Raw genomic sequence first — 27723 nt, forward strand, 5'->3', positions numbered from 1 at the left:
TGAGAATTGAGAATGTGCCACACACAGCCTGGGGTTCCCAGAAGTGGGAGAGCTTTTTAGGAGATGCTAAAATTCCCAGATTCGGAAAGTGCTATGGGGTCTGGGGCTGCTTGGTTTCAAAAAGTGAAATGGAATTTAAGTAAAATTGAATTCATGCCTTCTCTTCCCAGCAGCTAGTCAAAGCACAGGCAAACTTTCTCCACCCGTTCACAAAGGACCCATTTTCTACTGACTGGTGTACCTGGAGGGCACCCGAGCACCACCCTCCTCTCCCAGCCCCAGGGTGGATTCAGGCTCTGCAGTTGGCTCTCCCAGGATGCCACAGGGCCTGGCCTGGGCCCCTGTCCCAGAACAGACCAAGAACTCCACCCTGCCCTTCCTTCAATGTCAAGTTCTGACTGTGGAGTTCAGGGTGTGTCCCCCCACCAGGGTCTGTTAGGTGAGAAGGGAGAGCTATGCCATCAGGCCCAGTTTAAATCTAGTTTTTAAAAGTGCACTGGGAAAGACTGGGGTTGTGGCTCAGCAGCAGAGTGCTTGCCTCAGCACCACATAAAAATGTATCAACAAAATAGATATTGTGTCCATGTGTAGCTAATTTATATATATAAAGTGCATTGGGAAAGTCATGGGTAGTTTTTTGGGGTTTCAGTTCAGTCCACCAGTGAATATTTTTAATGTTATGCAGGATAAAGCAGTAAGATAGACATCAAAATTTGCCCACAAAATTTTATTCAGTAAAAGCACAATAAGATAGGAAATACTTATAGCACATTAATTGCCAAAATAATGTCATAATAAATAAAAGTTCTATAAAATCTACATTTTAGGGGCAATAAAGAATTGCTAATGTCTAGCCTCTCAAACATCAGGAAAAGGAGACTAGACCTTAGGTAGGGCTCACCCCTCAGATACGGATTCTTTCAAAGACTCAGAACAGCTAGGGTCACCTGGCTCAAGGCCTGGGGGGCAGCAAGCCTGGACTGGAAACCTATAGCCTGAATGCCCAGCTGGGGACCTTCCAAGAGGGCCCATTCAGTGAGAGCAGCAGATGCCCACCTCGCCAGGCCGGCTGCAGACACCTGGAGCTAAAGCAGGTTGGGGTGGGCAGCACAGGGACGATACCTGCAAGACTGGCAGCCACAGAACCCACACACATTCAGTAATGTCGTGGCCATAGTTTGTCCTTGTCTTCAAAGTCATCCCAGGAAGGGTACTCGGGTGTCTTGGCAGGGCCCAAGTATTCCCTGAAGGGGTTCCGGGGTGCGAGGACCTCATTGAAGCCAGGCAACAACTCGGGTTCCGACTTGACATCCAGGGCATCCGGGGTCTGAGGCCAGCCCGCGGGGCTGCCTGCCATTGTGCACTCCTGGGCGTCCCACACCGGGTCTGCCAAGGCCTGGCTATAGCTGGAGAGGTGGCGGTTTGCTAAGACACCTGCCCGGCTGGGCAGAGCAAGGAACCCAGGGCTGCAAGCCAGGCCGTGCATTGGGCCGTGCACCTGGCCAGGGGGCACCCGGCGGCTGGGCGCAGCGAGGGACCGGTAGCCCTGCGGCCTGGGAAAGGGCTGCGCTGATTGCTGAAGTTTCTGTCGAGACAATTTGGCTCGGCGGTTCTTGAACCAGACCTGGAGGGACAAGGGACAGAGAGGAGATGTCCACCCACAGATCCAATTAGAAAGGTCCCTGGGGGCTCTGAAGGACCAGAGGGAAAGAGGGACAGGAGGGGGAGAGGGCCAGGACCTGGCACCCAAACTCCACCCACCTACGGGGTCTGCTGGAAGGAGTCCCTGGATACACAGAATACCCCGTGGGGCTTGGCCCTGGGTAAGCGCCTGCCAAGCACCTCGCAAGATAGTGGTGTCCCCGGAGGCCTCGGGCCCCGTGCACCTGGAGCTCCTACCTTGCGAGAGCAGGAGGGGGACGTGGGGCCAGGGCCTGGTTAGTGAGCACCAAGAGTGGCCAGTAGTTCTTGGATGGGGGAGGGAAGGCGAGGGGGTCCAGACCTGGACTTGGTGATCCTGCACGTTGATCTTTTCCGCCAGGGCCACGCGTTCCTGGTAGTTGGGGTACTTGGTCCTCTGGAACACCTTCTCCAGTAGGCCCACTTGATCGGAATTGTAGAAGGTGCGCTCCTGCCGCTGCCGTGCAGGGTATGATACCACTGGGGTCCCTGGGGACACTAGAAGCCCAGAGGGACCTGGAGGACTTGGGGTATCTGGGGGCGCTGCAGACTCTGAGAGGCCTGGGGAACCTGAGGGCAGTGGAGTACCCAGAGGCACCTCAGGCTCCAAGAGACCTGGAGATCCTGGGAAGCCCGCAGAACCTGGGGGCACTTTAGGCCCTGGGAGGCCTGGGGAAGGCAGGGATACTGGTGGGGAGCCTGAGGGCAGTGGGGGAGCTGGGTACTCTTTGAGGTCTTGGGACACTGATATGCCAGAGGCCCCTGGAGGACACGGAGGGTCTGGGGGAAGTGTGGGGCCTGAGGGAAGTGGAGAGATCAAGAGAATTAAATAAGTTAGAGAAGCCCCACAGACCATCCCCAGCCACACCACAATGACACGGGCCCTTCCTGGGCCACAGGGACTCAGCTGGCAAGGTGGGCAGCAGCACAATGGACAGGAAGTGACACCTGGACCAGCCCCAGGATCAGACCTGGCTTCTGCCTTCCAGCCCAGCCCTGCCCCTCGCCAGCTTTGAGATGGGCCTGGAAAGGGCTGCTGTGCTCTCAGGACCCTCGGCCCAGGGGGGCAGGCCAGGAAGGGCCCTCACCCCAGAGCACTGAGCCTGGCCTCCCACCTGCTCTGCCCTCCCCAGCCTCTGCACTGATTCTTGCAGAAGGACCTTGTGCCTTGTCCTGCACTCAGGACCACAAAAGACCCTCATTTCATTTCCAAATTCTACTAAGTCCTCCTGATTTTGCAGAACCGTCCCAGACGAGCTCAGACCTTCTCTGGACAACCAGATAGGCCTCCGCAGGCCCAGCCCCAGCCCCAGCTCCAGCCCCAGCCCTGCACCCCCGTCAGCACAGGCCCTGCTGACTCTCTTGGCCCCCGCCCCAACTCACCCAGTAGATCACCAGGCTCTTGCATCCTGGATCTAGTTCTGTTCCCACACAGGTGATTCTCCAACAAGACCTGGGGCTTAAATATCACCTATAAGCTGTGCCCACCCAGCCCCTCCCTCCCCTTCCTAGCCCACCCTGCTGGCCCCACCCTACCTGCCCCACCCTACCTGCCATGTCTATTTTTTCCTGTCATTACTGAGCAACTACTGCTTGCTGGGACCTGGGAGACCTCAAAATCCTTGGTCCCTCCCTCACAGGGCTCCAGCCTAGGGGCAGATGGCTTTCCATGTGGGGAACCCAGATCAAGAAATGCACCTCCAGCTGGGCATGGTGGTGCAAGCCTATAATCCCAGTGATTTGGGAAGCAGAGCCAGGAAGATTGCAAATTGGAGGCCAGCCTCAGCAAATTAACAAGGAAGGCCTTCAGCAATTTACTGAGACCCTGTCTCAAAAGTAAGGAGCTTGGGGCTGGGGTTGTGGCTCAAGTGGTAGCGCAGTGCCTGGCATGCGTGTGGCCCGGGTTCGATCCTCAGCACCACATACAAAAATAGGTGTTGTGTCCGCCGAAATGGATCCTCCAGGGCTGGGAGCCCCTCCTGTCTGATACCAGGGAATTGGCCCACCACTCCAGCCAGCAGCCTGGATGAGCCCGCAGGTTCTCCCCGCTCCCCAAGGAAACTGTCCCCCTGGTCCTGTAAGGGTCCGGCGGAGCGTCGGAGGAAGAGACACACAAGAGACTGGCTTCATGCAATTGGCAAAGGGGATTTATTAATTCAGCATGCTGAGGTTCCAGGCTCACTCAGGAAGATAGAGCAGCCCAGAGCCCAGAGCAGAGGTCAAGCAGAGCTTAAGTACACTTTCTGGAGAGGGCGGTGGGCTTTGCATACATCAGAAAAATCATCTTGAGGCGCGGAAAAATTGAACAACAACCCTGAGACAGGATTAATACATTCATTAGGGGGAACAGTCTGGGCAGGGGTGATTGGTCACTCCTAAGCGGGGAACACATTCAAACTGATTGGTTTTGGGGCCTGGATGCCTACATACCGAGCTACTCAGAGCCCTTAGCTATTAAACAACCAGGGAATCAATGGAAATATTTACTGGGCAGTTCGGGTATTGTCCTAACAGCTACAGAGATTACAGGTTCTGGGGGTAGCAGAGGAATTTTAACAATACCTAGTCTTTTACTTTTTAACTCAGGCTTTACAGCTTAGAATCGGCTTAGAAATTTTACCTTTACAGTCCCTCCTGTGGTCCACTCTCAAAGTTGCCCCCCAGATGCCTGGAGAAGGGGAGAGACTGCTTGGTATACATTAGTGTGACAAAGGTCTCATCTGCCCCTGGGTGGAGGTCTGGGGGCTGACTTCTGGTGAGGGAACACACTGACTTCTGCTTTATACACGGACCCCTGGATTTGGCTCATTGAGTTCAGCCTCTCTGATCTGCCTAATCTGCATGTAAACATTAGACTGAACTCTTGCTTGTACCTGGGACCCTTGAGAACTGACTCTCGGGTCAGGGGAGAATCAGATTTTCTAAGTTCAGTCCCCAGAAAATAGTTAAGATTTTTTTTTTTTTTTTTGTACCGGGAATTGAACTCAGGAGCCCTTAATCACTGTGCTACGGCCCTTTTCATGTTTTATTTTGAGGTGGGGTCTCCCTAAGTTGCTGAGGCTGTCCTCAACTCTCAATCCTCCTGTCCAGCCTCCTGAGTCACCGGGATGACAGTCATGCGCCACCACACCCAGCTAGATCTCTTGACTGAGTTTACCGCACTCTGAAACTACTGCTGCTCTTGTTGTTTGTGGTGTCGGGGTTTAACCCCAGGGCCTTATTCGTAGTAGGCAAGTGCTTTACCGCTGAGCTACATCCCCAGCCCTCAGAGTGACTTTGATCCAAAATAATCGAATCTAGGGTCTCAAAAGTCCAAAAGGAATGGAAATAGGAACTGTGACTGCTGTATGCCAAGTGTTCCCCACAGCCTCTGCACAACAGGCCAAAGGCCAGGCCCATGGGCGAGTGGGGGATACACTCCACAGGGGACAGATGTGCTCTGTGTATTCACTGCCAGCACTTTGCAGAGGCTGCAAGGGTTTGGCTTTTTGCAAATGGAAGGCCTGTGGCAGCTGAATATGGAGAAAGTTGATGGGCCCCATCTCTCCAGCCCAGCGGCTTGTTGTCATTCATGTCCCTTTCACATTTCGGTCACTCTTGAGAGTTCAAATTGTCATTATCCTCTCTCTCTTTTTTTAATATTTATTATTTTTTTAATTGTAATTGAGCACAATACTCACCTCACACGTGCTAGGTGAGTGCTCTATCTCTGAGCCACAATCCCAGCCCCAATTATCTATCTCTAATGGTGTGGAATGTTACTGGTGCAGTTGTGTTAGGGCACCATGAACTGCTCCAATTTAAAAGACTTAATTGGAAAATACTCAACTGGGCACAGACACAGTGGCACATGCCTGTAATCCCAGCAATTTGGGGAGGCTGAGACAGGAGGATCATAAGTTAGAGGCCAGCCTCAGTAATTTAGTGAAACCCTGTCAAGATGAAAACTAAAAAGGGAAGCCAGGTGCAGTGGTGCACACCTCTAATCCCAGCAGCTAGGGAGGCTGAAGCAGGGGGATCATGAGTTCAAAACCAGCCTCAGCAATTTACCGAGGCATTTAGCAACTCAGCAAGATCCAGTCTCTAAATTAAATATAAAAAGCAGCTGGGGATACGGCTCAATCGCCAGTAACAAAAAAGAAAACAACAAAATGAAAGAAATTGCCACAACCGCCCCAGCCTCCAGCAATAACCCGCCTGATCAGTCGGTAGCCTCCACATCAAAGCCAGACCCTTCACAAACGAAAAGATGGAGATTATGAACTCAGTGACGTCTCAGAGGATTGCAGGCGATGTTTAGCGATACTTTTCCTCTTTCTTTTTCTTCAGTACCAGAGATTGAACCCAGGAGCACTTAACCATCCAGCCCCATCCCCAGCCCAAGTCCTTTTTTATTTTGAGACAGGGTCTCGCTGAGTTGTTGAGGCTGGCCTCCAACTTGCAATCCTCCCATCTCAAGATAAAAAATGTAAAAGGACTGATGTAGCTCAGTGGTAGAGCGCCCCTGGGTTCAAATCCTAGTAGGAAAAAAAAAAAAAAAAAAAAGCAGGACGCAGGACTGGGGCTGGGGCTCCGAGGTAGAGCCATCGTCTGGCATGTGGGAGGCACTGGGTTCGACTTCAGCACCGCATATCAATAAATAAAATACAGCTCCATTGACAACGGAAAAGAATATTAAAAATAAAAAGCGGCTTTGCTCTGGGCCGAGGCTGTCCGGCAGCGGGTCCCTCTGATCAGCCCATCTGGAAGGTGACCGGCTGGGCCGCTTGTGTAGAAGCAGAGCCACGGATGTGAGCAGGCTCAGGGTACACTGCTGTCTCCTTGGACAATGTGTTTTGTGAAACTGTTTCTGTGCAACTTGCTATTGGTGGCTGCTGCTCTCGGGAGCGGAGTAAACTGCCCTGACCTCCAGGGTCCTGCGCTGAGGTCAGCTGGGACCCCAAGGCCTCTTCCTCCGCAGCTGCCAGGGGCGGCAGAGGTCTCCCTCCCCTTCCCCAGGGCTGTTTCCCACCTTTGGGGTAGGATTAGCTCCAGGTCTGTCCCTAAAGGTGTCCTGGAGCATTCCGGCATCTCTCAGAGTGACATCTGCTCAGGGGTTCGGCCCCGCCTGGGCTCCACCCTACAGAGATAGAGCTCACGGGGATTAACCTCCCGCCACCTCGCGCCTCTCCAGGTCCAGCGACCTCAGGACAAAGCTCAGACCCCCCCCCGCCCCCACCCTTAGAGACCACGGAGGCTTGACCCGGGACCGGAGGCCATTTCCAGGAACCCGAGGGAGGAAACACCGAGGCACGGGGAAAAAGCGCGGCTCACGACACCTGCCCAAGACACCTGCCCGGACGCAGGACGAGGCACCGAGAGGCGCCCACAGGGCTTGGGTTTTGGGGGAGGGTACCCGGATTGAGCTGGTTAGTGTAGGTGTCGCACAGAGGCTCCGGATCGCAGCTGCTGGGAAAAACTCTTGTCCTCACGCACAATGGAGTAGTTAAGAAATAACCCGTCTGGGCGGGCTCGGGGCTCCGCGGTAGAGGCTCGCCTTGCACAAGCGAGATCCTGGGTTCCATCCTCAGCACCCCATAAAAATACATGAATAAAATAAAGGTCTTGTGTGTCCATCTACAACTAAAAAATAAATATTATAAGAAATAATAACCTGTCTGCTCCTGCGGTTTCCGTAGTCAGGGACTCTTTCAGGGTGAGACTAATGGGAAGATCACCCCTGGGTGGGCAGGCGCTGATTTTCAAAATGGAGTTACTCACTCAGCCACATCCTCAGCCCTATTTGGTATTTTATTTAGAGACAGGGTCTCACTGCGTGGCTTAGGGTCTCGATTTTGCTGAGGCTAGACTTTGAACTCTATATCCTCCTGTCTCAGCCTCCAGAGCCGCTGAGAATTACAGGCGTGAGCCACCAGGCCCTGCTGCGAGTGCTTTTTGCTTATTAACTGGACCCCAGTTGACTGCATTCCCGAGTCTGTACCCAGGAGCCCAGATAGCAGGACACAGTTGTCACCCATGATTCCTGCAGCCCCGTCACTACTGTCCAGGGAATACTCTACCTCTGTGCCCTCCTGTCTCCAAGTTATCCAGCTGCCAAATTTCAATATGGTTTTTAAAATAATCTCCACCAAGGAACAGTGGTCCCTTCACCTTCTCTATATAGCTGCCATTGCTCTAAGGCGTTGGAGGAAACCCAACTTTGTGGATGCTCGAGTCAGCTCCCAAAGCAGAGAGTAAAACTAGTTGAGGGCAGGCTCGCCTTGCACAAGCGAGACCCTGGGTTCCATGCTCAGGGATGGAAATGAAGAGACTCTGGTCCAGGTCAAGTTCATGTGGGATGGACTAGGGATAGGGCTCCAAGAGAGAGGGTTTGCTAGGATGGGGGAGGGGGGGCAGGTTTGGTATGCAGTGCCAAACAAACCCTTCTGTGAATAAATAAACAAGATCTGAGGCCCCGCACGGTGACCAGAGTTAAATGGTGTATTTGAAAATTGCGGAGTAGCTCTTCAGAGCTCTCATCCCACATGCCCAGGTGAGGTGGTGGGTGTTGATTAATCAAGTTCATCAATTGTGATGATCACTCACAATGTAGAAATATACCAAATCGTCTCATTGCACACGGTAAATATGCGTGTATATAATTTTTTGTTGTTGTTCTTGGGTTTTTTTTCCATTTGGTACCAGGTGTTGAACTCAGGGGTGCTTCACCATCCAGCCACATCCCCAGCCCTTTTTCTTTTTTTGTTTTGAGATAAAGCCTCGCTAAGTTGCTGAGAATTTAAGTTGCAGAGGCTGGGCTCGAATTTGCAATCCTCCTGCCTCAGCCTCCAGAGCCTTTGGAATTCGCGGTTCACATGTTGACTTGTGGCCTTTGGTCACGTCCCGCAGCCTTTTCTCCCCCTTCCTAATCGCGTCCCCTAGCTCGGTTTTCCATTCCCCCTTCTCTGAGATGCCTTCTCTCATCTCCACCCTCTGGATCTCTCTCGGTCTCTCCCTTCCGCCCCTCCCCTCCCGCTCCGTGGGGGCCGAATCCATCATCTCTGAAGCCCCCCGCCGACAGGGACTGCGCTCGCTGGCCGCTTGGCCCTTCAGTTCCTGCATCCAGGCTAGGTGGCCTGGGGTCCTACTGGCCTTGGGAAAGTCCCTGGGCTCCCCTGACCCTTAAGACGAGAGATCGCGGCGAAGGTTCGGTGAGCGCCGGGCACCCGGTGCAGAGGGCTGCGCTGCGGGCGGCGCCGTCGGGTTCCCGGGCGCGAGCTGGGGGAGGGGCGTCGTTTCGTGGAGACGCCGTGGTTTCCCCGGGTCCCCTCCCCCACGTCATGAGTCCCAACCTAATCCTCCCTAATTCCCCGGCCATTCTGCTGAGGCTGGACCCTTCTCCTAAGAGGATTGGAGCATTTGCTAAATTAGTCCTGTCCAGGGACACAGGCAACATCCAGGGACAGGGGGAGGGTCCGGAGGGACAGAGACAGATGGGAGGGATGGAAAGAGAGAAAGGAGAGAATCGTTCACGTTCAGAAAGACCCAGAAAGGAAGCAGCAGAGCGAGCAAGAGGAAAAGGCAGGACTGGGACAGTGGGGGCATCATGTCAACAGGACAACCTCCACGCCCGGTTCTACTCCTTCCCACTTGAGGGGCCTTGGGCAGTGCCCACTCCCACTCTGCCTCAGTTTCCCCATCTCTGAAACAGGGGTAATAACAATAATCTGTCTGAGGGGTTGTTGTAAAATTTAAAGAGAGCCAGAAGCCGTGGCACAGGTGGAGGCTGAGGCAGGACTGCAAGATGGAGGCTAGCCACAGTAACAAAGCAAGGCCCTGGACACCTTAGGGAGACCCTATGTCAGAATAAAAATTAAAAGGGAGAAAAAAAAAAAAAAAGGACGTGGCTCAGTGGCTAAGCACTCCTGGGTTCAATTCCTAGTACCCCCAAGTTGCAGAGGATTCCAGACCTCCACCTGTGTTTTTTCTTTTTCCCTTGAGACAGGGTCTCACTAAGTCGCACTGTGATCTGCCTGCAGCCTCCCAAGTTGCTGGGACTAGGGGCTGTGCCACCCGACCTCCCTGCCACAGGGATTCTGCCCTTCCAGGAAAAAGGTGAACAATCACAAAATCACCCAGACTTCACCGGGTTCAGCATTCTTACTCTGGCTGGCCAGGGAGGGGACCTGGAGGACAGAGGCAGAACCAGGGAGGCACCCGCCTAGTTCTTCTGTCCCCACCCGCCCTGTCAGCTTCTGTGGCTTAGGAAGCAGGACATTTGAGATCCGTGGTGCACAGCTGGGGAAATGAGCCCAGGAAGAGGGACATGGGCCTCCTGAGGTTCAAGTCCTTGCTCTGTGCAGCTCAGAAAGTTCTGGAAGGTTCCCCAGCACCAGGGTCTCTTGAAGCTCACCCTGTTGACCCTGGGCCTCGGGGACATTGTGTTGTGTCCCCTCCCCATATCTTCACACAAGCACCCTCTGAATTATCTGCACAAGACACAGACCTCCCAGTGAGAGGGCAGAGTCCAGTCCTGAACTCTTTGCACAGACCCAGCCCAAGGCCATCTCTTTCCCAACCTTTCCCTGTGGATTCCAAACAGGTTCTTAGTCTGCACCCCAACTTGGGTCATCTGTTGTACTTGCCACACTGGACCCTGGGCCACTCTTGAGGCTCAGGTCCCAAAGCCCAGGATGACTCAGGCCGCAGAAGTGGCCGGGCTGTTCCAGGGCCCCAGGGATCGAGCCTGCCCAGGGGTCGTGCCCAGGTGTGCCCCTCTCCTGGTGTAAAGCTGGAAAAGCCATCTGACCCCTCCCACCCTCCATTCCCACCAGGCTTTCTCCTTCTGACCCCAGGGGACAGAGATTGGGCACATCCATGCCAAACTCCAAGCCTGGTGACCTCAGATGGACAACTTGGGAGCAGCCACCCAGGGAGCATTTATAGCATAGTAACTGGCAGACGCTCCAAGCCAGGGCTCCGTGGGGAGAGCCTGCGGAGCCACCACCAACACACCACCACCCCCCACCCCCGCCCATCCTCCCTTCCCATTCGGCCTGCAAAAGCCACTCTTGAAAGGCTCTTGGCTCCGCCTCCCCCACCCCAAACCACAGCCAGGAGGTGGGCCAGAGCACCACACTTTGAAGCTTTTCTCTCTCTCTTTTTTTTTTTTTTTTTCAGTGCTGGGGATGGAACCCAGGGCCTCCTGCCTGCCAGGCCAGAGCTCCACCCCAGAGCCCCTCTCCAGCCCAGCACCCAACTCGCAGAGCATCAAAATACCTGGATCCCTCAAGTTCTCACAGTGCTTGTTGGTGGGTAAAACTGTATTTCAAGAAATAAAGAGGGCTGGAGATGTAGCCCAGGGTACAGCCCTCCTGGGTTCAATCGTTAATCCCCAGTGCAGAAAAAAGAAAAAGAAAAAACATACCCACAGACATATCAGACATTTGTTTATCCATAAACATCACACGTCCACGTATCTCATAGTCATGCATTTATAGGAAAGGGCCTCTTAAATCTACCATGTAAGCCTGACATTTGTGAAGTCTGTAAAGTCTCCAAGCGAATTTTTTCACAAAGCTGTGTAATTAACCTAAGGTTCCCAGGGGAGCCTCTTAGAATCCGCCCTTGGAATCTCTGGGGATCCTACCCATGTGCTGAGGAAGTGTCCTCGTGGACAGGTAAGGGACAGAGGCTCCCCTGTTGTTCAAGGGTGCAGTGATTCTGACCCCATGGTGACCCCCGTCAGCTGCACAGTGGGTTTGCTTTCTCCTTGGACAGGTCCCAGCACAGGTCTCTGAAGTCTGTGGCCGAGGCTCTGAGTGCCAGTCCCCGGCTGTGGGGCGGCTGGAGTTGGGGGGCTGCCTGGGGCCAGCTGCTTCTGAGTCTCAAGACGGCACCTGAGGAAGCCTGGCTGTCCTCAGTTCTGGTTGGTTCTGGTTGCTTTGCCATCCCTGAAACCTAAGCGGCAAGGAGGCAGATTCAGAGGGGACCGGAGGCCAGGTGAGGCTGAGGGAGCATCTTCTACAAGATCTGAAACTTCCAGGCACTCTGATCCTTGTAGTCTAGAGGGTCCATGGGGTTGTAGGTGAACTTCCAGGTGCCGGTGGGGTCCTTAAATTCCAAGCTGTCCACGGGGCTGTAGGCACCGTAGCTCTGGCCGGACAGGGAGGTGGGGGACTGGGCCAGGGAGGGCCCCACGGAAGGGCCCGAGAGGGGGCTGAGCGCTGGGCCTCCCAGCTGGGGCACCATGGGGGACAGGTAGGGGTCCAGCCCACTGAAGTAGGAGCTGGGAGAGCCGTAGGCCGACGGCGAGGAGCAGAAGGCCGAGGCCGGGGCGTAGGTCATGGCGTAGGGGGCTGAGGTCAGAGAGGGCCCCGAGGCCACCAGCCCAGCCCGCTGGGCTTCAGGCAGAGGGGACTCTGACGCTGGACTCCAGATGGACACAGTGGCCACTGCCGCAGTCGGGGAGCCAGAGGGGCCCGGCAGAGGGGGGCTGTAGGAGTCGGAGACGCCCAAGGGGTCGGGACACACATCCGGGGAGGGCCTCGGGGAGGTGCCCGCCTTCCTCTTGGCAGGACGGGCCTTGGCCTGTCCCCCAGGAGGCTGCTGCTGCTGCTTCTGCTGCTGCCGCTGCTGCCTGCATTTGGCCCTGCGGTTCTTGAACCAGACCTAGGGGGAGGAGGGGGCTGGGCTCAGTGAGTGGAGGGGGATCCAGAGCCCTCCAGGGGCCAGGAGTGAGCAGGCTCACAGGCGACAGGTGCCAAAGTCCCATGTCTCCACTCGGTGTCCAGTTACGTGGCATCTGTTCCTCCCCGATGCTGGCCATCCTGCCACCAAGCATGCGCACACAGGGCACTCCTGCATACACCCACTCACTGACCACGAATGTGAACACACAATCGTGCACACAGAAATCATGCATATCCACCCACAGCCTCCCACATACAAATGCACGTTTACCCACCCTATCATGCATGCATATGTTCCTCCATCCTCTGACATACACTCACACGTGTGTATATACACATAAATGCACATACATGGTGTGTATGTGCACACGCACACATACGGGCACGCACGTGAGCACACATGCACATCTTTGCATGCATATACACTTACGTGCACATACATACACGTACATGCGTGCATATACAAATACATGCATGTACACATATATACACATACATATATACAGGAACAAAAATACATTTGTCCAATTATACATGCAAGCATACATATACACACATCACACATGCACATGTTCATTCATTCTTCCCCCATCCAATTGTGCACACACACATTCATATACTCATTCAATGGCTGGGGTGCAGCTCAGAGGTGGAGCGTTCGCTAGCCCGTGCAGGGGCCCAGGTTTGATACCCAGCATGGAAAGGACACGCGTATTCATCTCTCCATCCATGCACCATCCGATCAGCCCGTTCAGTTAGTCACCGTCTTCTACTACTTGGGGGATACATGAGTGGAGTTGACAATCTAGTGGGGTGAGTCTTAAGTGAACAGTAAATAAGTCAATCATCGTATTTGGGGAGATGATAAATACTTGGGAGAAATAATTGAGCTGGATAAAGGGGAGCTGTAGAGCTGAGGGAGCGGGAAAGACTGAGATTTAAAATGCTCTGGTGGGGCTGGGGATGTGGCTCAAGCGGTACCGCGCTCGCCTGGCATGCGTGCGGCCCGGGTTCGATCCTCAGCACCACATACCAACAAAGATGTTTTGTCCGCCGAGAACTGAAAAATAAATATACTAAATAAATAAATAAAATGCTCTGGTGAGTCAAGTCTCCTTGACGGACAGAGGACTTCTGATGGACGGCTTGATAAGCAAAGGCTGGTGCAGTGATTGGACACGCCCTTTGGTTATCTGAGGACCGAACACCGCAGGTGCAGGACACAGCGAGCGAGCGCAAAGGTCCTGAGATGGGAGTGCGCTTGGTAGACAGTGGGGTGAGAGCATTGGGAGGGGCGGTGACAGTGACAGAACGGGGGTCAGGGAGGCTTGGGCCACTTTATAACTTTGGCTGTCCCTCTATGGCGCCTCCTCCTCCTTTCACTTGGGGTCTGAGGAGGGGCCCAGGAAGACCACAGGGTGGGAGGGACCAGAACCCCCACCTGGACCCTGGACTCGGGCAGGTTGATCTTGAGCGCCACCTCCTCGCGGGCGTACACGTCCGGGTACTGCGTCTTGGCGAACAGCGCCTCCAGCTCCTCCAGCTGGCTGCGGGTGAAGGTGGTCCGCTCCCGCCGCTGCTTCCTCGGGGCACCTGATGGGGTGCAACCAGGGACCTCGGGTTTCTAGGGGTGCCGGTGGGGCGTCCTGAGGACGGGCGGGACCCCAGGAAGTCCCTCGTGGGTGTCCAGGTGCCTAGGGGAAGATGGAGTCTCTTCTCTCCTTTTTGACCTTGTTCTGTCCCCTGCAGCGGGGCTTCCTGGGGGAGGCGTGAGGGCGGGGCTGAGCACCCCAAAATGAAGCCCTGGGTGGCGATTCGTCATCCTCATTATTATTACTATTATTAAACAGGAGGTGTCACCGAGGGTTTTCCCACTTTCTGAACTTTCTTTTTTGTTTGTGTTTTGGTGTGAGGATTGAACCCAGGGGCACTGGCCACATTCCCAGCCCTGGTGAGTTTTCATTTTGAGTCAGGGTCTCGCTAACTTGCTGAGGCTGGCCTTGAACTCTGGCCTCAGCCTCAGCAGTGGAACCTCACTGCGTTGCCAGGGCTAACGCTGAACTCCTTCTCTAAGAGATAGCTGACTCCTTATGGCTGAACTTCAACCATTCCTAGCCTATAAAAGTGGCAAATGGGTACAGTTCAACTGCAAAAGAAAAAAATATATATGGCTATAAAGAACAATGCCGTGAAACATTGAATGCCCATTTCTTTTAGAAATAGAGCTTTTCCTGGGTGTGGTGGTGCACACCTGTAATCCCAACAATCCTGGAGGCTGAGGCAGGAGGATTGCAAGTTGGAGGCTAGTCTCAGCAATTTAGCTGGTCCCAGCCTCAAAATAAAAAGCCAAGAGGGCCAGGGATATAGCTCAGTGCTCGGGCGGCCCTGGGTGCAATCCTCATTATCTAAGAAGAAAGGCAGCTCGCCAACTTGGCCATCAGATGGAACTTCTCCTGGGTTCCCCTCCCAGATCACCTTCCACTCCCTATTCCCTGAGGGAAACTCCACCTTAACTTTCTAGAAATGCCCTAAGTGACGTGTCAGTGTCACAGTGTTTTGCACAGGGACCTGGGGTATGGCCTCTGAGTCACCCTGATAAGCACCTTCCTCCCAGGGCAAGAGATCCCGGAGGACCTCCCCCAGAGTGGGGCAGCCAGGGAGGCAGGAGGGAGGCAACTCACTGGGGTAGGGCACAGCCTGGTGCATCAGGTCCACACTGGGGCCACTCAGGGCCAAGGCGTTGACGGAGTAGTGGGGCCCCGGGTTCATATATGCCATCATGATCTTCGGGGGTGTAAGGCCCAGGTCAGGGACCTGCAAGAGAAAGGAACATTGAGATGTGACCTTGGGCCCTTCATCCTGGGCCTCAGTCTGCTCCACTGTACAGTGGCCCTCTGCATGAGGCAGGCCGAGCTGAGCGGGCGGCAGAGCAGACCACGGGAGCCAGGGGGCTCCTCAATGGAAGCTCCCGTCCCCCTCTGTCCCCGAGGCCTGATCCCAGCACTCTCTGCTCCCCACGTCTTTGCTCTCTGTGCCTGACCAGGGAGAGCAGGTGACCAATTGTCCCAGCTTCTCCAGGGTGGAGGGTTTCTTGGGATCTGGAACTTTCAGTTCAGAAACAGGAAGAGTCCCAGACAAACAGGGTTGGCTGTCACTTTGTCACACTAAAATGGCAGGGATGCTAGGGTTGTAGCATGCAGGAGGCCCTGGGTTCCATCACAGAGTGGAACAAACTAGGAACATTGATCCAAATAAAATGCCCAGCATGCGCAAGGCCCTGGGTTTGATTCCCCGGCACAAAAATAAGTAAATAGATGAATAAAATGCCATCTTTCCTTTGTCCCAGCAATATGCCTTCAGTATGGACACATTTACATGGCCAGCCAGGCACAGTGGCTCAAGCCTGTAATCCCAGCAACTCTCAGGAGGCTGAGGCAGGAGGACTGCAAGTTCGAGGCCAGCCTCAGCAATGTAGCAAGGCCCTAAGCAACTTAGCAAGATTCTGTCTCAAAATAAAAAATACAAGGACTGGGGATGGTTCAGTGGTAAGCACCCCTGGGTTCAATCCCGAGTACCAAAAGGAAAAAATAAATACATAAATAAACTACTCTCTGTGAATTTTTTTTTCTTTTTTTGGTTACCTCCCCAGGCCATGTGAACAAATCTAGAAGACCTCTAGCATAATACTGAGAAAAATTATGCCAGGCTTAATTAAGAAGACAGTGCCCCAGCCACATCATTCTGGAGCCTTGTCTAAAACAAGCATCTAAAAACTCCAAAGACAACTCCACACACTCCCCCAGGACTGCGTATGGAACCCAGGGGCACTCTACCCCTGAGCTACCTCCTCAGTTCCTTTTATTTTATATTTTGAGACAGCATCTTCTTAAATTGCTTAGAACCTCACAGTTGCTAAGGCTGGCTTTGAACTTGGGATCCTCCTGCCTCAGCTCCTGAGCAGCTGGAATTATAGGCCTGTGCCACTGCGACCGGCTCAATAAATGTTTTCTAAGCCTGCTCTAAGAACGAGGGATGTGGCAGGAAGTAGGACACTAGAGGCTGGGGACACAGCTCTGAGGTACAGCGCTGGCCTGACATGCTGTGGCCCTGAGTCCCCTCCCGAGCACAGGGAAGAAGCCAGCAACCAGCAGCTCTGTTCTCGTGAGGCCGAAGTCCTGCGTTCTGCTCACAGAGACCAACAATAACACAAACCAGAAGTTTTTTCCTTTTTTTTTCTTTTTTTGTGGTGCTGGGAATGGAACCCAGGGCCTTATGTATGGGAGGCAAGCGCTCTACCAGCTGAGCTATAGCCTCAGCCCAGGTTTTTTTTTTTAAAACCCAGGGGAGCTGTACTTCAGAGCTCCATTCCCAGTCCCTTTTTTAAATCTTTGAGACTTAGTTCCCAAGGGTTTTTGCTAAATTGCCCAGGGTGGCCTCCAACTTGCAATCCTTCTGCCTCAGCCTCCACAGTTGCCGGAATGCAGGTGTGCACCACTGTACCCAGCCCAAAACAATCCTGTTAGATCCTAAGCATCAAATTTCCTGCAAGGAGGCGCAGTAATCCTGACCCTTGACATTCACATCCTTGCGTGGTCTCACAGTGAGCAGGGCTGACTGTGTAACCCAGAAAATATTGCAGAAGACCTGGGGGAGCTTACACCAGAGCACAGGCTTAGCGGCTCAAAGACCTGGTCTCCACCCCATCACAAGGCTGGCTCTCGCCCTGAGGAAAACCAGTTGCCAGGGTCCTCAGGACACTCACACAGTCCTGCAGGACATCTGTGGGGCCTGTTGGCCTCCTGCCGACAGCCTGTGAATGAGCTCCCAGCAAAACTGTTTCCCCTGGGGCTGGGGCTGGGGCTCCGTGGTGGAGCACCTGCCTCGCATGTCTGGAGAACTGGGTTCCATCCTCAGCACCTCGTAAAAATAAAGATGCTGTGTTTTCATCCACAACTAAAAAAATACTTAAAACCCAACAAAACCACAAAAGTGTTTCCTCAGCCCCGGGACAAGCGGTCAAGTGACTTCAGTCCTGGTCCCTATCTGACTCCAATGTCATGAGACACCCAATAAACTGCTCCTGGATTCTTGGCCCCCAGAAACTACATAAGGTCATTGTTTATTGTTCCAAGCTGCTGACTTGCTGCTGATTGGGGGAAATTTTTTACATAGCACTAGATGGCTAATTCTCCAGGCTTACCTGTGCAGGCAGCACGTCATTAAGTCCCCAGCACGACCTTGGGAGGCACAGACTGGGTTCCTGGGAGGCTCCCAGTTTAGAGATGAGAACCTCCAGGCTCAGGCCCCGGATTCCAACCCTTCCTCTCAGCCCCGCCCCAGGCTCCCTCTGTCCTCTCCCACTTCCCCAAGGAGCAGTAATGCTCCATGGAACCTCCACGGGTGGGGCCACAGGGTACCGTGCACTTGCCCCGATGGGGAGGGCCTAGACTTCCCCTGTCTCCACCACTGAATCTGCACTGGGTCTCCAGGCTGAGCAGCAGACACCCCGGAAAGCCTGGGGTTCTCACCTGGGACCGTCCGTCCTGCAGGTGGAGAATCTAAAGGCCAAGGGGGGAACAGTACTCGCCCAAGGTCAAGGGCTGCTGATGAGCATGGCCTCCAGGAGCTCAAGGCTCATCCCCCCGTCAGGCACCAGTGAGCCTCACAGACCAGACAACAGCAAGAAACAGTAACAATAAAAACAATGTGAGCCCGAGCCTGGGCCCATGACTCGAGGCAGGAGGATTGGAAGTTCAAGGCCAGCCTCTGAAGCTTAGGGAGACCTTGACTCAAAATAAAAAGGACTGGGGAGGTGGCTCAGTGGGTAAGTGCCCCTGGGTTCAATCCCTAGTTTAAAAAAAAAAAAAAAAAAATTTAAGTGCTAGGGATTCCCAGAACCCCCACCAAAAAAACATAAAAAGTGACGCGGATCATCTCCTGATCCCTTTCTCTGGGTTTGGCAGTTTCTGACCTAAGGACTTCCAGAGATCATTTGCAGACATCCATCCTTTGCCTTCTGTGCAAAATCTGCAGGCGCACACCCACCTTGGGGACAGGCACGCAGGTGACCCTGTTCTACAGGTGCAAGGCCAGAGCACCTGTTAGGCCCAGGCTGTGCCCTCCTGACCACTGAGCCACAAGGCCAGAGGAGGCTCTCCCTGGAGCCCAGGGGTCCACTCCTCAGAGGAGGAGACCAGACCAAGAGAGGCCCCGTCAACCCTGAGGTGCCGTGAGTGACCTCGTCCAGGCACAGAGCCCCGTCTTCTGAGACCCAGATCCCGGCCCCTCACCTGAAATCTGCCTGGAGGGGAGGAGGCTGCCCCTTCCTTGCGCTCGCTGCAGGCCAGGCCCGTGCCCTGGGCTTCCCAGACTCACCTGACCCAACAGTCCTGGGGCTCGCCACTGTCCTCACTTGACAAATGGAGAAATGGAGGCCGGGAGAGGCCACAGGAAGGACCCAAGGTCACACAGAAAAAAGGGCAGGGTTGGAACCCAGACTGGGTGGCTCCTCCTCAGCCCCTGGCAAGGTTTCCCCGCCCACTTGGATTCAGGACCCTCGAGCCGCGGGACTCCAGGCTGAGGCAGGAGGATGGGGAGTTCAAAGCCAGCCTCGGCAAACTAGCAGGGCCCTCAGCAACCTAGCAGGGCCCTGTCTCAAAATAAAAAGGAAGAAGGACTGGGGACGTGGCTCAGTGCTTAAGCACCCCTGGGTTCAATCATGGTACCAAGAAAAAAAAAAAAGAATGTAACCCCTCTTGGAGCAGAGCATGGGACACACTCCTATGATCACAATGACGTGGGAGGCTGAGGCAGGAGGATGGCAGGTTTGAGGCCAGCCTGGGCAACTTAGTGAGACCCTATCTCAAAACTGAAAAATAAAAAAAATAAATCAAAAGGGCCGTGGCATTTCCTACCATGAGCAAGGCCCTGGGTCCTACCCAGTGTGTGACAGGGACCCTGTGGAGCCTCTCTCTGCACCTGCTGCTGTGCAGCTTCCTCCGTCGGAAAGACAGGAGCCGGCCATGTGGCCACCACTTGAGATGGGATGTGGGAAAGTCAAAGCCCCAGTGCACCGAGGTCCCCACCGAATCAGGTCACCCTTAGGGATCCCCACGTCAGCCATTCCTGGCCACCCGGTCCCCGCGCCCACCTCCCCCGCGTTCCCATCTTCCTTTCCATGTCTGTCCCTCATCCACCTGTTCAAGTAGTATTCAGGCAAATCCCAACACTGAGCCAGAGGCCGGGAAGACATCGGGGTGCGGGAGGGAGGTGGATGCGTGGATAACCCACAGATAAGGAGAAATTCCCAGCAAAGACAAGAAAACAGAGTGGGATCAACCCCCAGAGGCCGCCGGCCGGTCCTTCAGAACCCCTAGGCCCCTCACTGCCTCCTGCAGGGCACAGCCTGGCCCGGGTCCCCAGACGGGGGACAGAACCTCTGTCCCAGGTAGATTATTGAGCTAACCCCGCAGCCTGGGACCTCCAGAGCAGACCCACCCGGCCCTGGGAACAGCTGGGCCTGCTCCCCGGCTCCTGCCTCTTCCCCCTCCCACTCCCTTCCTCTGTCCCCTCCGTCTCTCCTGGGGACACTCACCTTCAGAAAGCAGGGACAGGGCTCTCTTGGTGGCCCAGGTCCTGGAAAGAGTCACCAGACATCAGAGGCTAAAGGAAACAGGTCCCCTCCCATGGGGAGATTTTAAGCCTGGGCCGGGAGTGATGTCATCTGCCGTGGCATGGATCTCCAGGGTAATCCTGGCCGAGGTGGGGGACTGACTGCACACCAGGAGGTGACATTGGCTGGGAGGAGGAGGGCCACCAGTGTGCTTAATCCCCTCCCCCACCCCTGACATCTTGGCCATTAGGGCTGACAGAGAAAGGAAGCCCCAGCTCTTGTCTGTGACCAGGAGACCCCATCACTCAGGGAAGTCCTTCCTTAGGTCTAACTGGTACCCAGCCAGCGTTGGATGTTGTCACAAGAGAGATTTATCAAAAAAGAGAAAAATGGTGGGTGTTCCTGAGAGGTTGTTTGAAAAACAGGGGACACGGGGCTTTCTGGATTCTTCTCCTGGGTCCCTCTTGTCTCCCCAGCAGTCTGCCAACATCTCTTTGCTGCCTCATTGTTTTTCTCTTGCCTCCATTTCCCTTTTCCTCTCTGACCTCAGTGTCTCTGTCTCTCTCCTCCTCCCCCCATCTCTGTCAGTCCCCCACTTGGCCATTTGGTTTGTCCCCCTAAGCCGTGACTCTAGCCTGGTTCCAGGGCCCTGTCCTCCTCCATGCACTGAGCCTCGCTCCACCCCATCTGCCCCTCCTCTCTGCCTGTCACTCCAGACACCCCCCATCCTCCTGTCCGTCTCCCTCTAGGATTCCTCCTCTCTGCCCTCTCCATTTCTGGATGTCATTTCTCCCAGTGCTCACCCTGTCTGCTTCCGTCTCTGCACACCCCGTCCCCGCACACCCTGGCACACACCCCGCACCCAAAACCCCTCCTTGGGGCTGGGTCACTGTGTCTCACCATAAGGGCCCTTTCTTCCCCTGGCCCTCCCCCAGGCTCTGCTGGGAGATTAAAGCTGCTGCCTGCCAGGAGGATCAGGCAGGTCTCATTAGCTTGAAGAGCCCCAGATGACAGCAAGAGAGGAGGGGCTCCTGACCCCAGGGACAGCCAGAGGGGGGGCCTCCAGATGGGAGAATGCAGCCCCAGAGCGGATCCTTGGGAAGCTCTGGAGTAGGAAGGGGAGGAAGATTGTCTGTGCCGGGAGCAGGGAGGAGACAGGTCTCAGCTGCTCTCAGTCACATCTACTGGGATTGCTGGTACTGTTGGCTTTGGGGTCCACCTCTGCCTGGGATGGGGAGTGTGGAGTGTGGCCACTAAGTTCTCAGGATCTCATTAAGTTGCTGAGGCTGGCCTCGAATGTGCCATCCTCCTGCCTCAGCCTCTCCAGTCACTGTGATCACAGGTGTGCACCATTGCACCTGATGCTCCTGGTCATATATTTTATTTTATTTATTTATTTTGTGTGTGTGAGTGTTTGGGGGGGGAGTGCTAGGATTGAACCCAGGGCCTTGTGCATGAGAGGCAAGCCCTCTACCAACTGAGCTAAATCCCCAGCCCTGAAAAGTTTAAAACTTTGCTGGAAGCAATTAAAGAAGATGTAACTCACTGGTGAAATATACCATGTTCATGGATTGGGAGACTCACTGTTGTTAAGATGCCAATTCTTGGACTGGGGATGTGGCTCAAGCTGGAGCGAGCTCCCATGGCATGTATGCTGCCCAGGTTGGATCCTCAGCACCACATACAAACAAAGATGTTGTGTCCGCCAAAAAATAAAAAAATTAATATTAAAAAATGTCAGTCTCTCTCTCTCTCTCTCTCTCTCTCTCTCTGTTTCGTTAAAAAAAAAAAAAAGCCAATTCAAAAAAAAGTCAAAGTCTAAGCAAACCAGGTGCCATGATGCACACCTGTCATCTAGCACCTCTGGAGGCTGAGGCAGGAGGAACACAAATTCAAAGTCAGCCTCAGCAAATTAGAGAGGCCCTGAGAAACTTAGCAAGACCCTGTCTCAGAATGAAAAGTTCAAAGAGCTGGGGATGTGGCCCAGTGGCAAAGTGTCCCTGGGTGCAGTCCTCAGCACACACATAGAAAAGAAGTCTTGGGGGAAGAAAGAATCTGGACAACTTGCACTACCTCAGACGTCCTGTGATGCTAGAGTCATCAAGACAGTGTGATTCTGTGTCCGGATTTTTAAAAATCTGGTCTTGTCTGAGAAGACGCTTCAGAAACTTTATGCTCAATTGAATTTTTTTTTTCTTTTTTTACTGGAGATTTAACCCAGGCACTTAACCACTAAGCCTCATCCCCAGTCCTTTTAATTTCTTGTTTTAAGAGAGGCTTTCACTAAAATGCTAAGGCTGGCCTCAAATTGTTGATCCTCCTGCCTCAGCCTCCCAAGTCACTGGGATGACAAGATGGGCCACCCGACCCAGCTTGGAACCTTCTTTCTTTTCTGCTTTTGCCAGGACAGGTACCTGTTTTGTCCTCCACTGGATTCCCGGTGCCTGGGACAGCCCAGACACATAGTAAAGGCTCAGCCAACGTGGATGGAAGGTATGCAGGCAGCAGGCAGAGACACAGGTCTGGGGGCTCAGAAGTTTCGAGACCTGGTTTTGCCACACACCCCTTATGTGACCCTGGGAACCCACAGACCTCTCAACCCCTCTCCTCCCTTGAGAAATGGGCCTCTGCGCCCTGGAGATTGTGGAGGTTGTTCTAAAAGCCCTGTTGCTTGGAGGTCTGGACAGCCCAGGCCCAGGGGCAGAGGCCAGCTCAGCTCTGTGTCTGCCTCTGGCCTGCTCCGTGGGCTCCTTTGTAAGAGGGAATGACACGGGGACCCACAGGGTGGGAAGCTTCCACTGGACTCTTGCTCCCTGAGATCTTGTTCCGGGGGCCCTCAGTGCAGTGTCTAGCCGCCGGGAGTCCCCACAGCACCTTAGGGTCTGAGTTGCCTGACCCTGGGTGGGCACTTCCCCAGGGAGGCTCCCTCCCCAGCTCTAGAATGGCCTCATCTTCAGGGACGGAGGTTGTGGCTCAGTGGTAGAGAGCTGGGTTCCATCCTCAGCACCGCAGAGAAGTAAACACACAAAATGAAGATATTGCATCCATCTATAACTAGAATAGATTTTTAAACTAAACAAAATAAAGGTATTGTGTCCCTCTGCAACTAAAAAAATTTTTTTTTAAATGACATCATTTCAAACCCACATAAATACAGTTATCTCCTACCCGCTACCTGGCAAAGGCACCAAAAACATCTATTGGAGAAGAGATAGGCTCTTCAACAATTGGTGCTGGGAGACCTGGAAATCCATATGCAGCAAAATGAAATCAAACCCCCATCTCTCACCTCGCACAAAACTCTACTCAAAGTGGATCAAGGACCTAGGAATTAAACCAGAGACCCTGCACCTAATAGAAGAAAAAGTAGGCCCTAATCTACATCCTATTGGCTCAGGCCCCGACTTCCTTAACAAGACCCCTAAAGCACAAGAAATGAAATTGAGACTCAATGAATGGGATAGACTCAAATTGAAAAGCTTCTTCTCAGCAAAAGAAACAATCAATGAGGTGAACAGAGAGCCTACGGAATGGGAGGAAATTTTGACCACACGCACATCAGACAGAGCACTAATCTCTAGGATATATATGTAAAGAACTCAAAAAACTAAACACCAAAAAATTAAATAACCTGGGCTGGGCTAGGGATGTGACTCAAGGCGTAGCACGCTCGCCTGGCATGCATGCGGCCCGGGTTCGATCCTCAGCACCACATACCAACAAAGATATTGTATCCGCCGAAAACTAAAAAATAAAAAATAAAATATTAAAATTAAAAATAAATAAATAAATAACCTGGGCTGGGGCTGTAGCTCAGTGGCAGGGCGCTTGCCTACCTTGCCTACTTTGCACTAGGTTCCATCCTCAGCATCACATAAAAATTAACAAATAAAATAAAGGCATTCTGACCATCTACAACTACAAAAAAAATTAAAAAACAAATAGCCCAATCAATAAATGGGCTAAGGAGCTGAATAGACACTTCTCAGAAGAGGATATACAATCAATCAACAAGTATATGAAAAAGTGCTCAACATCTCTAGCTATAGAGAAATGCAAATCAAAACTACTCTAAGATTTCATCTCACTCCAGTCAGAATGACAGTTATCAAGAATCCAGAAAACACTAAATTTTGGCGAGGATGTGGGGAAAAGGCACACTCATACATTGCTGGGGGGACTGCAAATTGGTGCAGCCAATCTGGAGAGTGGTGTGCAGATTCCTTAAAAAACCTGGAATGGAACCACCATGTGACCCACGTATCCCACTCCTGGGTTGATACCCAAAGGACTTAAAAACAGCATGCTTCAGGGACACAGCCACATCAATGTTTACAGCAGCACAATTCACAATAGCTAAACTGTGGAAGCAACCTAGATGCCCTTCAGTAGATGAATAGATAAAGACGCCGTGGCACTTACACACAATGGAATATTACTCACCATTAAAAGAGAATAAAATCATGGCATCTGCAGGTAAGTGGATGGAGTTGGAGAATATCATACCAAGTAAAGTTAGCCAATCCCAAAAAACCGAAGGCCAAATGTTCTCTCTGATAAGTGGTTGCTGATCTGCAATAGGGGTGGGGGGAGCATGGGAGGAATGGAGGCACTTTGGAAAGAGCAAAGGGGAGGGAGAGAGCCGTGGGAAGGGGGTAGGAAAGATGGTGGAATGAGATGGACATCCTGACCCCAAGTTCACGTATGAAGACACGAATGGTGTGGCTCCACATGTGTACAACCAGACAAGTGAGAATTGGGATCTATGTGTGTACTATGAACTGCATTCTCCATCAGGTATATCAAATTAGAACTAATTAATTGATTAATTTTAAAAATTAAAAAAAAGAATGGGTTCATCTTCAGACGCAGCTCCCTCCATCCCCAGGTGGAAGAGCAGAGAAGGAGGGCGGGAGAGCAGCTGCTCAAGTGGGAACTGAGGCCTGGAGCACAGAGCACCAGGAGCTCAGGGAACCAGCCCCAGACCTCACAGGTCGGTGTCCTGGGCAGGGACTCAGATGCCCCTTGCTCCACCCTTGGGAAACGTGAAACATCGTTGCCTGGACTTTCAACCAGGTTGCAGAAAACCTAAGAAGGCATTTCAAAGGTGATTATAGCTGGCTGCGGCGGTGCACACCTGTCAACCCAGCAGCTCAGGAGGCTGAGGCAGGAGATCACAGGTTCAAATCCAGCCTCAGCAACTTAGCAAGGCCCTAAGCAACTCAGTGAGAACCTGTCTCTTAATAAAATATAACAAAGGGCTGGGGATGGGGCTCAGTGGTTAAGCTCCTTGGGGTTCAGTCCACAGAGCCAAAAAAATAGCCAAAGTGACAATTGCAAGCAGTCTATCAACTGTTTTCCTCACCAGGAAAACTAAAATGTCACTGTGAGGTGCTGGAGGTGTAGCTCCACGGTAGGTCATGTTTTTAGCAAGCTTGATCCTCAGCACCAAAAAGTAAAAATTCCAGAAAGCTCACAATATGTCCATGTTCTCCGTGGATGGCTAAAAGAAAGACTGACAATACCGTGTGTTGACAGGGCAACAGAACTCTCACACACTGCCGGGCAGTGCACAGGACTCGATTCCTTCACTCTAGATTTCCCAGAAACTGGGTTAGCAGTATTTTCAAAGGCTGGATGCCTACTACACCACCCAGTGCTTCCATTCCTCAGGACACACTCACAGAAACACACACCCAACCACAAAATGAGAAGAGGGACTGGGGCTAGGGCTCAGCAGTAGAGCACTCGCCTAGCACGTGCAAGGCCCTGGGTTCGATCCTCAGCACTACATCTCAATATATATATATATATATATATTTTTCTTTTTTTAAAAAAGATGAGAACAATAATGTTCTTTTCCTTGGGATTGAACCCTGTGGCATTGATTCTATCATTGGATTACATTCCCATCCTTTTTATTTTGAGGCAGTGTCTCACTAAATTGCTGAGGCTAACCTTGAACTCACAGTCCTCCTGCCTCAGCCTCTCAGGTGGCTGGGATTACAGACGTGAGCCACCATGCCTACCTACATGGCATATTTTTGTTTAATATTTTATTTTTCCATTATAGGTGGCCACAATGTCTTTATTTTACTTTATGTGGTGCTGAGGATGGAACCCAGTGCCTCACACATGCTAGGCGAGTGCTCTTCCTCTGAGCCACAACCTCAGCCGCATGGCATATTTTTTAATGAAAATAAACATGTGTATTCCAGATGAAGTGGGTTGGTGAGGGGCCTGGCATTGCTCATAGTCTTGCCCACCCCTTCCATGTGGCGCTGGCTCTGTTGATGTCCTCTCTCACAGCCTCTGGAAAGTTCCACTGTGACTTGGGATGGAATGAAGCCAAAGGGGAGTATATTGTTTTAGCATTACTGTTATTATTTTGTCCTTTTTTGCACTGGAGATTGAACCCAGGCTTGCTTAACCACCAAGCCAATCCCCAGCCTTTTTTATTGTGAGATAAGCGAGTCTCTCTGAACTGCTTAGGGCCTTTCTAACTTGCTGAGCCTGGCTGCCAACCCTCCTGTTCAGCCTCCCAGAGCCACTGAGATCTAGGCCGGCCACCAGGACCGCCCCTCCTCCCCAGGTCCTAAAATGAAGGCAAGGAGAAACTAAAGAGCCCTAGTGGACATCAGTTATATCTACCGCAATTTACCTGTGATGCCAGCTACTCAGGACGCTGAGGCAGGAGGATCACAAGTTCAAAGCCAGCCTCAGCAAGGGAGCAAGACCCCGTCTCAAAAATAAATTTAAAAATTCAACAAAATAAAAAGGTCCTGGGGATCCTGCAGAGAGCTAGGCCCAGAGGGGTTCTTGGCAGGGAAGGTAGAACAGATCTCAGCACACACCAGGCAAAGGCAGACAGGGAGGTTTATCTGGGAAGTTCAGGTTCATTCAAGGGGGGATGGGGGCAATCTCAAGAGGGTCGCCTTTGGATAAGACAAGGAATGGGCTCTCAGGGGAGAAGGCCGGCCAATCCAGGGAGAGAGGGCAGCCTGTGGTGTGGGTGTTCATATTTGCAGAGGCCAGTGCCAGGGGCTGGACCCAGGTGGAGGCGGGGTGGGGCTGCACAACTTTATACTGCTTTCCCTGAGTTTCACCTGCCCTCAGGCTCCAGGGGAGGAAAGGCCTGGCCACTCAGGAGCTATAATGGCTCCTGGGTGCTTCCTGCATTTCAATGTCTTTGGGGTGTTTCCTTTAAGATGCATCAGCTCTCTGGGTGTCCCAAATCCCTATCTCATTGGGGCTCAAAACTCAGTGACCAAAGTTGTTTGACACACACTGTAATCCAGCAATGCAGGGGGCTCTGGGGTTCAAGTGGCAGGCCAAGCTCAGCAATTTAGCAAGGCCCTAAGCAATTTAGAGAGACCCTGTCTCAAAGTAAAAAATAGGAAGGGCTCAGGATGCGGCTCAGTGGTAAAGCACCCCTGGGCTCAGGGCCCTGTAGCAAAAGAAAAAGAGAAAAAGGGTTAGTTGCTTCCTTCTGGCGACATTTCTGCCAACTTGGTTCTTACCTGTTTTGCTCCAGCAGATTCCAGCCAGAGGACCTCCCTCCATCCACTGGCACCTGGAAATGGGGCCAGGAGGAAGGATTTGAAGGAATGCCTCCCCCACCAGCTATTCCAAATGGTCTCTGACTCTCTGTGTTGCTGAGGGCCACGCTTGTCCCATGTCAATCCAATAACGAGGACAGTTTGGAGAAAAAGGGAAAAGAAGGTTTATTGTTTTGGGAGCAAAGAAACACAGGGGACACTC

The 27723-nt window shown here is 52.9% G+C and overlaps 2 protein-coding genes across 8 annotated transcripts; both read right to left on the minus strand.

The window, feature by feature from the left end:
- Positions 1-615: 615 nt before the first annotated feature.
- On the minus strand, positions 616-3135 carry LOC101972417 (cone-rod homeobox protein). Of its 2 annotated transcripts, none has more exons than XM_078033260.1 (2): positions 3064-3135; positions 616-2478 (listed from the first exon to the last, which is right to left on the minus strand). In XM_078033260.1, the coding sequence occupies exons 1-2, from the start codon at positions 3086-3088 to the stop codon at positions 1157-1159; spliced, it is 1347 nt and encodes a 448-aa protein (XP_077889386.1). In that variant the 5' UTR covers positions 3089-3135; the 3' UTR covers positions 616-1156. The 2 variants fall into 2 exon arrangements, with proteins under 2 accessions (XP_077889386.1, XP_021589778.3); XM_021734103.3 differs by lacking the exon at positions 3064-3135 and having other exon boundaries at positions 616-1624; positions 2003-3001.
- Positions 3136-11095: 7960 nt separating this feature from the next.
- On the minus strand, positions 11096-27515 carry LOC101960714 (cone-rod homeobox protein). Of its 6 annotated transcripts, none has more exons than XM_078031770.1 (4): positions 27483-27515; positions 15032-15164; positions 13792-13943; positions 11096-12330 (listed from the first exon to the last, which is right to left on the minus strand). In XM_078031770.1, exons 2-4 carry the CDS (start codon positions 15129-15131, stop codon positions 11683-11685), a joined length of 900 nt encoding a protein of 299 aa, XP_077887896.1. In that variant the 5' UTR covers positions 15132-15164; positions 27483-27515; the 3' UTR covers positions 11096-11682. The 6 variants fall into 6 exon arrangements, with proteins under 6 accessions (XP_077887896.1, XP_077887895.1, XP_005336646.1 ...); XM_078031769.1 differs by lacking the exon at positions 27483-27515 and adding an exon at positions 21547-21661; XM_005336589.4 differs by lacking the exon at positions 27483-27515 and adding an exon at positions 19945-20566.
- Between the last annotated feature and the right edge of the window lie 208 nt (positions 27516-27723).

Source organism: Ictidomys tridecemlineatus, chromosome 15 (genome assembly GCF_052094955.1).
Source record: "Ictidomys tridecemlineatus isolate mIctTri1 chromosome 15, mIctTri1.hap1, whole genome shotgun sequence".
Classification (NCBI taxonomy): domain Eukaryota; kingdom Metazoa; phylum Chordata; class Mammalia; order Rodentia; family Sciuridae; genus Ictidomys; species Ictidomys tridecemlineatus.

Bases quoted from the DNA above. Each gene is read 5' to 3' on its own strand.
- LOC101972417 (XM_078033260.1), bottom strand. From the start codon at position 3,088: ATGCAAGAGCCTGGTGATCTACTGG. The intron at 2,479-3,063 runs GTGAGTTGGGGC...CACTTCCCTCAG, and splicing joins AGAGCCTGGTGATCTACTGG to GCCCCACACTTCCCCCAGAC.
- LOC101960714 (XM_078031769.1), bottom strand. From the start codon at position 21,606: ATGGGAGCTCGCTCCAGCTTGAGCCACATCCCCAGTCCAAGAATTGGC. The intron at 13,944-15,031 runs GTGAGTTGCCTC...GCACCCCATCAG, and splicing joins CCAGGCTGTGCCCTACCCCA to GTGCCCCGAGGAAGCAGCGG. The intron at 12,331-13,791 runs GTGGGGGTTCTG...TCCTCCCCCTAG, and splicing joins TGCCCGAGTCCAGGGTCCAG to GTCTGGTTCAAGAACCGCAG.